Source organism: Stomoxys calcitrans, chromosome 1 (assembly GCF_963082655.1).
Source record: "Stomoxys calcitrans chromosome 1, idStoCalc2.1, whole genome shotgun sequence".
Classification (NCBI taxonomy): domain Eukaryota; kingdom Metazoa; phylum Arthropoda; class Insecta; order Diptera; family Muscidae; genus Stomoxys; species Stomoxys calcitrans.
The window spans coordinates 53,977,823-53,990,646 of NC_081552.1; the positions used below are offsets into that span (position 1 = coordinate 53,977,823).

Sequence of the window (12,824 nt, forward strand, 5' to 3'; positions counted from 1 at the left end):
GGTCATGAGAGGATCCGTCGTACAAAATTTCAGGCATATCGGATAATAATTGCGACCTCTAGGGGTCAAGAAGTCAAGATCCCAGATCGGTTTATATGGCAGCTATATCAGGTTATGAACCGATTTGAACCTTATTTGACACAGTTGTTGAAAGTAAAAATAAAATACGTCATGCAAAATTTCAGCCAAATCGGATAGGAATTGCGCCCTCTAGAAGCTCAAGAAGTCAAATCCCCAGATCTGTTTATATCACAGCTATATCAGGTTAAGGACCGATTTCAACCATACTTGGCACAGTTGTTGGATATCGTAACGAAATACTTCGTGCAAAAATTCATTCAAATCGGATAAGAATTGCGCACGCTAGAGGCTCAAGAAGTCAAGACCCAAGATCGGTTTATATGGCAGCTATATCAGGTTATGGACCGATTTAAACCATACTTGGCATAGTTGTTGGATATCATAACAAAACACGTCGTGCAAAATTTCATTCTGATCGGATAAGAATTGCGCACGCTAGAGGCTCAAGAAGTCAAGACCCAAGATCGGTTTATATGGCAGCTATATCAGGTTATGGACCGATTTGAACTATACTTGGCACAGTTATTGGATATCATAGCAAAACACGTTGTGCAAAATTTCATTCCAATCGGATAAGAATTGCGCACTCTAGAGGCTCAAGAAGTCAAGACCCAAGATCGGTTTATATGGCAGCTATATCAGGTTATGAACCGATTTGAACCATACTTGGCACGGTTGTTGGATATCATAACAAAACACGTCGTGCAAAATTTCATTCTGATCGGATAAGAATTGCGCACGCTAGAGGCTCAAGAAGTCAAGACCCAAGATCGGTTAATATGGCAGCTATATCAGGTTATGGACCGATTTGAACTATACTTGGCACAGTTATTGGATATCATAGGAAAACACGTCGTGCAAAATTTCATTCCAATCGGATAAGAATTGCGCACTCTAGAGGCTCAAGAAGTCAAGACCCAAGATCGGTTTATATGGCAGCTATATCAAAACATGGACCGATATGGCCCATTTACAATACCAACCGACCTACACTAATAAGAAGTATTTGTGCAAAATTTCAAGCGGCTAGCTTTACTCCTTCGGAAGTTAGCGTGCTTTCGACAGACAGACGGACGGACGGACGGACGGACGGACGGACGGACGGACAGACGGACGGACATGGCTAGATCGACATAAAATGTCACGACGATCAAGAATATATATACTTTATGGGGTCTCAGACGAATATTTCGAGTAGTTACAAACAGAATGACGAAATTAGTATACCCCCCATCTTATGGTGGAGGGTATAAAAATAATAATATCAATGTCTGGGATCGTTTATAGTATGAATCAAATATACGCTTTCCCAGATGACAACTAGGAAATGTGATCTTCAGTGAGAATCATTGCAAACAAACAACGTGTTTTGCACATCCGTTACATTTGCTCAGTAATGTGACTAAGTAAACACCCTTTACTTTAGTCCCCCCCCCCCCCCCCCCCCCCTGCGCTTAGCGATTTGTTAGAACTAGTAATTGCGTTTTTTGCCGCTATAGACAGTTGTATGTGTGTGCTTTTTCTCTCTACTGACCTTAATTTTTCCTATGCAATTAGAAAAAAGTACCTGTATATGTAAAACAACAAGTCTGGGCAATTCAATGTAATTATTACAACTGCGTTTTCTCTTTCATTTGTAATATGCAAGGTATTTCATTTCCTAGTTGTTAGAGTGGGTCTATGGTACGAGGTTGGTCCAAAAAGTTGGCGCAATATAAGAAACGAGGCTAAACAAAATGGCGCAAGAAAATATTATTGGAGCTCAACATCCAATCTAAATATGGCAACAAATTGAGTTAATACATCGAGAAATGACAAGACATCCAATGTCAAACCATAAGCAAGGGGGTAGTATGAAACACGGTGTATACCACATAACGATTGGCGCCCAAAGTGATATAACAATACTTATTGAGAACACACAAAAATTTTATGTATTGAATGATAACTTGAATGAAATAACAGATATTTAAACATTGGTAGTTTAAATTGTTGCCAGAGTTCTTTTTAGCTTGCTCAATTGTTCTTTTATTATAAGTGAAGAAAAACTTGAAAAACTCTATAATTTTTTTTTTTTTGTACCAAAATTAAAGTCGAACCATTTAAATATATAACAAGTAAAAGCGTGCTAAGTTCGGCCGCACCTAATCTTATATACCCTCCACCATGGATCCCATTTGTCAAGTTCTTCGAATTACTTTTTCCAATATATATGAGCTTTATGAAGTTATTGACCGATATGGGCAGTACTAGTAATAGAAACATTTCAGGCAAATTGAATAATAATTGCGCTCTCGAGAAGCTCAGGAAGTCAAATTGGGTTATGAATCGATTTAGAACATACTAGGAATAGTTTTTGGAAGTCATACCAAAACGACATACAGCGGTCAAAAAAAGTATTCATCATTCAATGTTTTTTTTTTAATAAGTCTACAAAAGACAATTGGAATAAAAACATATTAAACTAATGATGCAGTAGTGCTTGTGTGATATATATGTACACAATTTCATTGTTTTTAAAGAAAAAAATAGTATTTATTGGAACAAAAAGGGCCATTTTACAGCTGAACACAAAAAATTAAACAAAAAAAAAGTATTCATCATTGCAAAAAAACAAAAAAATAAATAACATAATTTAAAAAAATTAATACTTTGTTATTCGACCACCGCGTCTTATAACTTCTTTTAAACGGTTTGACATCGATTGGACTAATTTAGCGGTTATATTTTGGTCTATATTAGTCCATTCCTCCATTATCACCTGTTGCATTTGACTCTTGCTCGAAAAATTGCGCGTTCTCAATTTGCGTTCGAGATGTTCCCAAAGATGTTCAATTGGGTTCAAGTCGGGACTTTGAGGAGGAGTTTTAATGACTTTGGGGCAGTTATACAGCATCCACATCTTGGTATTTAAAGCAGAATGTTTGGGGTCATTATCTTGATAATATTGAAAGTTATTACCAAGCCCAAGTTTTACAGCATTATCTTTTAAATTCCTCTTTAAAATGTCAATGTAATACTTATGATCCATTACTCCATTAATAATTTCAAGATTTCCCGCTCCTGAAGCCACCATACACCCCCAAACCATTAAACCACCTCCACCATGTTTTACAGTAGCAACTGTGTTTCGTTCTTCAAGCTCTGTATTTGGTTTTCTGTACACTATGACCTTTCCATCGCACCCAAAAAGATTAAACTTGCTCTCGTCTGCAAAAATGACTGTTTTCCAAAATGATTCGGGCTGTTTTACATACATTTTTGCGAAGTTTAGCCTTTTCACTCGGTTTATTTTATTTATAAAGGGCTTCTTACGTGCAGTTCTTCCTCTGTAACTATGCCTTTTGAGTGTATTTCGAATTGTTTGTGTAGTAACTTCCTTCCCTAAATATTCCATAGTGTTTTTACGAAGAATGGTCGCATTTGTCTTCGGAGTTTTCTGAACTTGCCGCACTAGCCAACGCACATCTCCAACTGAAAGTGCTTTTGGTCGACCAGATCTTGGTTTATTGTCAACAGTTTTCGTTTCTGTCCACTTTCTGATGATGGATTGTATAGTAGATCGTGGTCTATTTAATATTTCACTGATAGTTTTTTGAGTTAAACCATTCCTGTGGTGTTTTATTATCAAAACTTTTACCTCATCAGAAACCTCGTTTTGCTTACGACCCATTTTGACAAAAACTATATTTTCAATGAAATTAAATATATGCTGTCAAGGGCAAAGCCTCCTTTACTAAATAAAACAGAAAAGGGGGATTCCCAAATAATATTTGAATTTGACTTTGATGATAGCACATCAATGATGAATACTTTTTTTGTTCTGTTTTTGGTGTTATTATATAAAATTGCATTTTTTGCGCTAATTAAATTTATTTTTTGAATTTATTTTAAAACCTATTACGAAAAATAAACTATTGCATAAAACTGCATTATTTGTTTACTTTAAATTTTCTTCAATTACCCAAAATAAGTGAATTTATTATCAATTTTGCTAATGATGAATACTTTTTTTGACCGCTGTATGCAAAATTTCAGCCAAATTGGATAAGAATTACGCCGTCTAGGACTCAATAAATCAAATCAGGAGATCGGTTTTTATGGCAGCTACATCAGGATATGGCCTGATTTAAACCATACTTGAAAGCGATGTTGGAAGACATACCAAAAGTAATAGTTACACATGTTTTTTTAAAAAATTTATAAATTTGGAAAATGGAAACTAAAGGAAAGGAAATATGCATATCTGAAAGAAAAATAATTATTAAATTGTGGAAAGAAGGACAAAGCTTTAGAAATATTGGTGGAACAGTTGGAAGATCGTATTCTTCTGTCCAGCGCGTAATTAATAATTACAAAGAAACCGGCATTATAATTTCAAAGCCTCGGCCTGGGCGTCCAAAAAAAAAAATTATCCGTTAGAGAAGAGCGCAAAATGATTAATATGGCAAGCAACAACCCTCGTATTACATCAACCAACATTGTTGAAAATATTAAAACAATGTTAAAAAAAAGCATCTGTGCCGAAACTGCAAGAAAAATATTGCATAGAGCTGGATTTCATGGAAGAGTTGCTCGAAGAAAGCCGTATATTTCAGTCATAAACAGATAAAAGCGGATTGCATTCGCTAATAATTTCATCAATAAGCCTCCTGAATTCTGGAAACAAATTAGTTTCTCCGACGAGAGCAAATTCTGTATTTTTGGCATTAAAGGTCGACAAATAGTGTGGCGCAAGTCCGGGACTGAGCTGGAAAAACAAAATTTAGTTGGAACGGTGAAGCACGGTGGTGGTGGAGTTATGGTGCGGGAGTGTATGGCTGCTAGTGTAGTGGGTCAATTAGAATTTATTGAGTCCAAAATGGATAAATGGGGTTATCTCAATATTTTGAAAAAAAAAAAAAATTTTTGAAACCAAGTGCTCCCAAACTAGGGTTAGCAACGACATTTTGGTTCCAACAAGATAACGATCCAAAGCATACATCGGAGGTTGTTAGGCTTTGGCATCTATATAACTCTCCAAAGCAGCTTAAAACACCGCCCCAATCACCAGATCTCAACCCCATTGAGCATCTTTGGGATCTATTGGAGAAAAAAAATTCGTCAGCACGTTATAACCAGCAAGGAGATGTTACGAAGTGTCATGCAGGCAAAATGGGCGAAAATAACATCTGAGGAAACAGAGAAGTTGGTAAACTCCATGCCAAATAGACTAAGTGCAGTCTAAAAAAACAATGTGGCTATCCTACCAAATATTAGAAATGTGTTAATATGTTTTTATTTTGTGTTTAAATAACTCTTTTGTTTATTTTCAATTACTGAACGCAGACTTTGTGGTGTTTATATTTAATTGTTATCATATTTAAATCGCTCTAGAGTGAAAGTGCTTAACCAAACTTAGAATTTTGTTTTTGTTTTCTAATGTTAGGAATATGAAGAAAAAATATATGTAAAATAGTTGATTTGATTTATAATTTTATTTTGTGTTCTTTAACCAATCATAATAGTTTGTCAGATGAACGCAGACTCTATGGGCTATGTGTATATATATATATATATATATATATATATACGATTTATGATTCGGCGTCCAAAGTGAGCATCCCTATTTTCCATTGCATTTATATTTAATTTATTGGTTTTCTCTTTATTAGTACTTTTCGCCTTCACTGATTTTCCCTACATCGATTATAGACAGCCTCCGCATGTCTTACAGCAATGATTCAATATTTGCTCAGTGCCACCCTGTCAACGGGCAATGTGTCTGTCTATCTGGCTAGCCCCGTTGGTAGATAGGAGACAGTTATGTTGGCAAGTGTATCTCTGGCTTATATACATATCCGTTTTTTTTTTTTATATATGTATGCAATACATCTTACAAGACATACCCATATTTATCATTGTGTACACAATATTTATTCAGGGCCAACATGTTCCACTATAATGTTGTAGATATATTTGCAAGTAGAATATGGATTTCATGTTTTTTTTTTGTTACATTTCTCGCTACAATATCTAATTGTTGCAGTAGTACAGGTCGTTCGTTACATTGATAAGTAGATATGGCTAGAGTCATTGTTTGTGTCTATGAAATGAAATATAAGGGGCTTTAGAATTTCTTTGCAATTGCTGGGAAACTGTAAAACTTTCAAGGTAGGAATTTTATTTTAATTGGGTTGGCTATTCAAATTGTGCCCAATGCGAGCAAAGGAAAGTGAGATAATGATTTTTCACTAAAAATTGGCCAAGAATTCCAAGTATAAAAGTTGAATCGAACAAAATATATCTTTTTCCAAGTGTGCTCCAATCTTTTAAAATGAAGTTTCACAAAAATAAATTCATATCACATTTTCATATCTATACAATTTGCTTGGAATCAGATTAAAAGGGTAAATTTTTCTGGAAAATATTGATAAATTGCTATGAGCGACTGAACAACTGAAAATTTATCAATTTTTTCACAAAATATTTTCACTTTCTCAAGGGCAAAACTGACTGAAAGAGCGTTTTAAGGCTTTTGCGTTTCACAATTTTAATGACGTGGATAAACTATCTCCATCATTTGGATGACGTTTATACAATTGGAGCAGCTTGGATAAATTATATACTCCATTCGGAAAACTTGAGTAAACAATTTACACTCTTTGGACAACTCGCATAATCTATCCACAGCATCTATCTAACACAAATTGGATAAAATGGATAAAGTATATAGAGCATTTAGATCTCAAGGATAAACAATTTATGCCTTTCAAATAATGTGGATAAAGTATATACATCACTTGGATAACGTTGATAAACCAGAAATTGAAAAAAGGTGGGTAAACTATTAAATGACTTGGATAAACTGTTTGTGACATTTTGATAATGTGGATTTGGATAATGTTGATAAACTAATCATGCGGATAACCCAATTTTGCCATTTCAACAAGAATAAACCATGAAGGACATGGATAAATCATGCGTCGGAAACATTGAGATAACATGGCTTAACTAGAAATCCTTTGAATAATGTGATTAATATATCTACAACATTTAGATAACATGGCTCAACACTTTATCCATTTAAATAATGTGATTTAAATATGTACAACATTTGGATAATGTGATTAAAACATCTACAACATTTGTATAGCATGGACAAACTATTTACACCACTTGTATAACGTGATTAGACTGCTTATGCCATTTCCATAACTTGGAAAACTTTTTATGCCATGTATACTGCGGATAAACTATTTATATCTCTGGTAAGCGTATATGAACTATTTATTATTATGGAATAACGTGGATAAACTTTGTATGACATTTGGACAACGTGGATAAACTATTTATCCCATTTGGATAGCACTATTAAAATAAGCTATTGAAGATATTTGGATAACGCAGATAAACTTTGTTTGTCATTTGGCTAACATGGATAAGCTAAAAACTGCATTTGATTAGCATGGCTAACTATTGATGCTATTTGAATAATGTGGAAAAACAATTTTTGCTTCCTGGATAACGCTGATAAACTACTTCTGCTATTTGGGTAACATGGATAAGCTATTCATGCCATTTGGAAAACGTGAATAAACTGTTTATGCCATTTTGATGATTACCCGTATACATGGTTTTTGCATTCGGATAACATGGATAATCTATTAATGACATTTGAATAACGTGAATAAACTATTAATGCCATTTGGGTAACATGGATAAACTATCTATACCATTTGGATAATACGGAAAAACTATTTATGTCATTTGGGTAAAGTTTGTAAACTATTTATGGCATTTAGTTAACTTGGATAAACTATTTTTATCATTGAATAAGCATGTATATATTATTAATGACATTTGGATTACGTGATAAAACTATTTCTGCTGTTTGGATAACGTGAGTAAGCTAGTTATGTGATTTGCGTAACGTGGGAAAACTATGTACTAGTATATATATCATTTGTGTAACGTGGACAACTACTAACGGCATTTGGATAAGGTGGATAAAACACATGAAACCCTTGCATAACATGGATACACTATTTATGCTATTTGGATAACATGGTAAAACTATTAAACCCATTTTGATAATGTGGATAAACTGGCTTTTCAATTTGGATAACATGGATTGACTATAAATACCATTTGGATAACATGGATAAAATATTTTTACCATTTGGATAATGCGGATAAATCATTTATCCTATTTCGATTTTATGCCATTTATAAATCTTGGAGACAAACTACTTATGCCATTAGATAAACATGGATAAATTATCTATGACATTTGGAAACCTTGAATATACTATTTATGCCATTTGGATAACGTTGTTAAGCTGTTTATTCCATTCCACGATTTAAGCCATTTGGATAACGTGGATAAACTATTTATGCCATTTAAATAATGCGGATAAGAGTTAATGAGCAATTAATGTCATTTAAATAAGTTGGATTAACTGCTAATGTCATTAGATAAGCTATTTAAGATATGACATAACGTAGATAAACCATTTATGCTAATTGGAAAACGTGAATTAGCTTTTTATTCCATTTGGATATCATGAATGAGGCTGGAAAACTATGTATGTCATTTGTGTACCGTGTATAACTTGAATAACGTGGATAAGTTATGTTAGTTATGCTATTTTTATAATGCGGATAAACCATCTATTTTATTTCGGTAATACGGATTAAATATTCATGTTAATAAGCTATTTCTGTCACTAAGATAACTTGGATAAACTATCTATGTCTTTAGATAAGCATGAAAAAAGTATTTATAACATTTAGATTACGTGGATAAACTATTTATGCTATTTGGATAACGTGGATAATCTTTCTATTCCATTTTGATAACTATTTATACCATTTGGATAATGTGGATAATTTTTTTATACCATTTGTATAAAGTGGGAAAACTTTTTATGTCATTTGTGTACTGTGGACAACTTGGATAACGTTTCTAAACTATTTATGCGTTTTGGATAACTATTTAAGCCGCTTTGATAATGTGGATAAACTTCTTACACCATTTGAATAATGTGGATAAACTATTTATGCCATTTGCATAACATTTTCATCCTATTTTCTAATCCCTCATTGGTCAATTAATGTATGGTTCGGTTTTAAAATTTGTTTTTTTTTTTTTTGTTTTGTACTCACCTAAATCTGGTATTGAGCTCGAAGGTTCTTCACAATTTCCATTAAGACTCATTGATGACGCTGACGTTGATGATGAGGATTGTGAGGAAGATAAAGATGAGGATGATGCTGATGCTGATGACGACGAAGGCGCGCAAGTACCTGATGCAGTATTTGAACCCATCGATACCGCCATGCCACAGTTACCATTTGGTCCGCTCATTACGACACTGTGATGGGAGGAAGCACCTAGACCCATGGCTGAGGTGGAGGTATGTTTAATTTTAGGTGGAGGAGGTGGTGGTGGTGGACGCATGGCAGTGTTGTTGTTGTTGTTGTTGTTGTTATTCAATGGTGACGATGAACAGGTGTTGTTGTTGGAGGAAGAAGAGGAGGAAGAAGAAGACGTAGAATTTGATAAATGGTGACCGCTACTGCTGGAAACTACAGGAGTACGAAATATGTGAGTTGCCGAAGAATTAGAAGAATTCATTGATGATGATGATGATGATGATGAGGAAGGTGATGGATGATGCTGCTGATGATGATGGTGATGATGATGATGATAGTTTGTGTTATGCTGCTGAGCATGAAGTGATGCTGCCGCATTGTGATGATTCTGTGTAACTGGTGAGGATGAGATAATGTGATGTTGCTGTTGATTATTGGCATAGGCCACATGTGATGTCTGTTGTTGTTGCTGCTGATGTTGTTGTTGATGATGAAGAAGATGTTGGTGTTGCTGATTGGTTATGAGATTGACAACGTATTTTCGGCTTGATGGTGTATTGGTTATGATATATTTCTGACCTGTTGCAGTATTGCCTGCATTCCCTGAAGACGACGATGATGAAGAAGAGGCTGCAGAGGCAGTTGCTGAACAGCTTGAGGTTGATGAAGCTGCCGCTGTTTGTGAGGATGAGGGCGGCGGCGGTATGTTTGGGGGCGGTGGCGATTGTGGCGTATAGCGTCTCACTAGACCGACAGCCCCGCCGTTGGCTGGTGAAACCGGCGCGGAACGCGAATAATGTTGTAGCGGCGGCGGTGAAACCGATTGCCTTCTTAAAGCAATGGTCTCCTCGTAGAGGCGACCATCACGTATGACACGCACATGCTGTTGTGGCTGCTGAGATGAATGTTGCTGATGCTGTTGTGATGCTGCCGCACTGGAACCTGAACTCGATGATTGTTGCTGGTGATGTAAAGGCGGTGGTGATGAAGGCGCAGAATGGCTATTTTGGCTATGGGCAACAGCCAATGAGACCCGATGATATTGCGAAGGACTGGCTGAGTGGCGCCGTGATATATGGGGATGTGAAGTGGTCTGTGAAGACGATGAGGACTGACTTAAGCCTGAACCACCACTGGAAGAGACTGTTGTGGCCGAGGGCAGGGTGCGGGTAATAATGATTTGTTGTTGTGCCCCCACTGTGGCTGCATTTCTTTCTGAGTTGGCGCTGTTCACAGGTATTTGGACATATTCCACTCTTGGTGTCAATATAACCTTCTGCGAGTTGCCATTATTGGTGATCCCCTGGCGGGGAGGTACAGTTTGTACTTGAACATGTTGATAACGCTGCGGTGCTGGCGCTGACGCTGGTGGTTGAGTGGCAGCTGAGGATAGATGTGAGGAGGGGCCATTTGAGTCCCTATCCCTGGTCAATTGCCTTTCCCTTAGATCCTTCTCTTCGAGATGTAACATTTCAAAGTCCAAAGGCTCGGTTTTGATTATTTTGACATTGGTGGTGGTGCTGGCGGTATTGCTGGCCTGGCTGCCGCCAATGCCATTGGCCTCTCTGGCCAAATTGGCCGCCGCTTCTAGGCATCTCAATTTTTTTAACATTTTGTAGTTGTTTTGTTTTTTTTTTTCTGTTTTCTTCTGAGGCTTAAGAGTTTCTCTTTTTTAGAAAAAGCTTTTTAGGTATGTAATGTATGTACGATGTGTTTGTATATAAGATCCAAAACTATTTTGTAACTTTTTGTTTTTTGTTAGTGGATTAAATCCAAATCACTTATTTTGTTGTTGTTTGTTTTTTATATATCTTGTTGTCCTTTTTTTGGGTGTGAGTGTAAATTTTTAACGAAACTTGTTTGAATAATGGATGGTAACTGGAACTCCAATGATTCGATTTTCTGTTGCAACTAGCTCCCTCTTTCTTAGTTTGTGGTTTGGTATTGAAATCTTGAAAACTTCTTTTGATGTTTCATTAAGCTGCTTAAAAGCTACAAATTTGTTGGTTGGTTGATTGGTTGAGTGGTTTCTCCTAAACTTAGCCTTATAAAAAAATCAGTCTCTTCTCTGGGAGTTTTTTAACTACCGCTTGATTAAATCTGCTTCTGGTTTTCTGGTGATGTATGTTTGTTTGTATATATAAAGCTTTATATATAATAATTATATTCATTAAAGTTTGGTATTTTGAATTTCCATTGCCAGCTGCTTGCCCTCTACTGTGTTCTCTCTATGACACACTCACTCCCTCTCGTACTTGTTCTTCAAGGGGTTTGCATTTGCCTTTAAAACTTTAAGATTTTCTTAGATTTGTATTTCAAATTTTATTCAAAATATTTTATCAGCCTTCAAAGTTGCATATCCTTAAACTGCCTTAATATTACAAAAAAAAAAAAAAAAAAAACTATCCACAGAAGGAGGGAATTTATCCTTTGATCCAGAAGGTTAATTAAGACCAAGAGAGACCTGATTCTTTGAGGATCTCTGTAGTAACAACCACCATTTGAGTATGGGTTTCCTGTTGTCGATCATTTGCCCAAGTAGGAGAGTTAGCCATACAAACTGAGAGGTCCTTTTTATCCTTATGCCTTATCCTTATCAATATATATATATATTTGTTGGTTTGTTATAATTTTGTATATAAAGTATGTAGGTATATGTTGATTTTATGTTATGTTATATCCTCTGATTTCTGTTGCTGTTGTCACGTTGTCCTAAAAAACCTGCTTCTGTTGCCTGAAGTATTATCCGAAGCATCTACTGAGTTGAGTATATAATGCCTTACTATTGTCTATATATCCTTTTATTATATATCTATTTTTGTGGTACTATGTATATGTGTGTGTGTGTGTGTGTCATTCGGTTTGGAGCCAAGGGGAGAGAGATTGAGAGCGATAACTTCGACTTTGTCTATGTATGGGGAATTAGTTTTGTTCGATTTATCGTTTTATTAGCATGACAAACAACGGTCACTAGATGTTGAACAATGGCTTTTGTGAAAATCCCCCAGGAGCTGTGGTGATATTGGTAGATTAGTTACATATACACATATACTAATAATAATACTTTTTGTGGTAGTTGATGATGAGGATGATGTTACTGTTGTTTTTATTTGAAGGGGCTTCAGCTTTAGGTGATATAGTTTGTCTTAACGTTTTTTTTTTTTTTTTAATTCGATAAATTATGACGAAATTATGTTTGATTAATTTAGTTGTGTTCTTTATGATGTACGTTGTATAAAACTGCAAAGAGAGAAAAAAGTAAAAACAATTGAGCTAAGAAATACAGAAGTTGGAAGAAGGTAAAAGTTTGAAGTATTCAAAGGAGAGCTATTAAAACTACTTCATATATATGCACAAAAAAATTTCATGAAACTTTTTTTATTAAA

General features: G+C 35.3%; 1 protein-coding gene across 4 annotated transcripts in view; it reads right to left on the reverse strand.

The window, feature by feature from the left end:
* The window catches only part of LOC106090298 (ecdysone-induced protein 75B, isoforms C/D), a 456,620-nt gene that overhangs the window by 397,844 nt on the left and 45,952 nt on the right, over positions 1-12,824 (reverse strand). For 3 of the 4 annotated variants that reach the window (XM_059361197.1, XM_059361198.1, XM_059361195.1), the window contains exons 3-4: positions 10,018-12,678; positions 9,229-9,651 (exon numbers count right to left, since the gene is read on the reverse strand). In XM_059361197.1, coding sequence (XP_059217180.1) covers positions 9,229-9,651; positions 10,018-11,050 — 1,456 coding nt within the window. In that variant the 5' untranslated portion in view covers positions 11,051-12,678. The remainder of the gene's footprint in view (positions 1-9,228; positions 9,652-10,017; positions 12,679-12,824) is intronic. The other variant, XM_059361199.1, reaches the window with a different exon arrangement.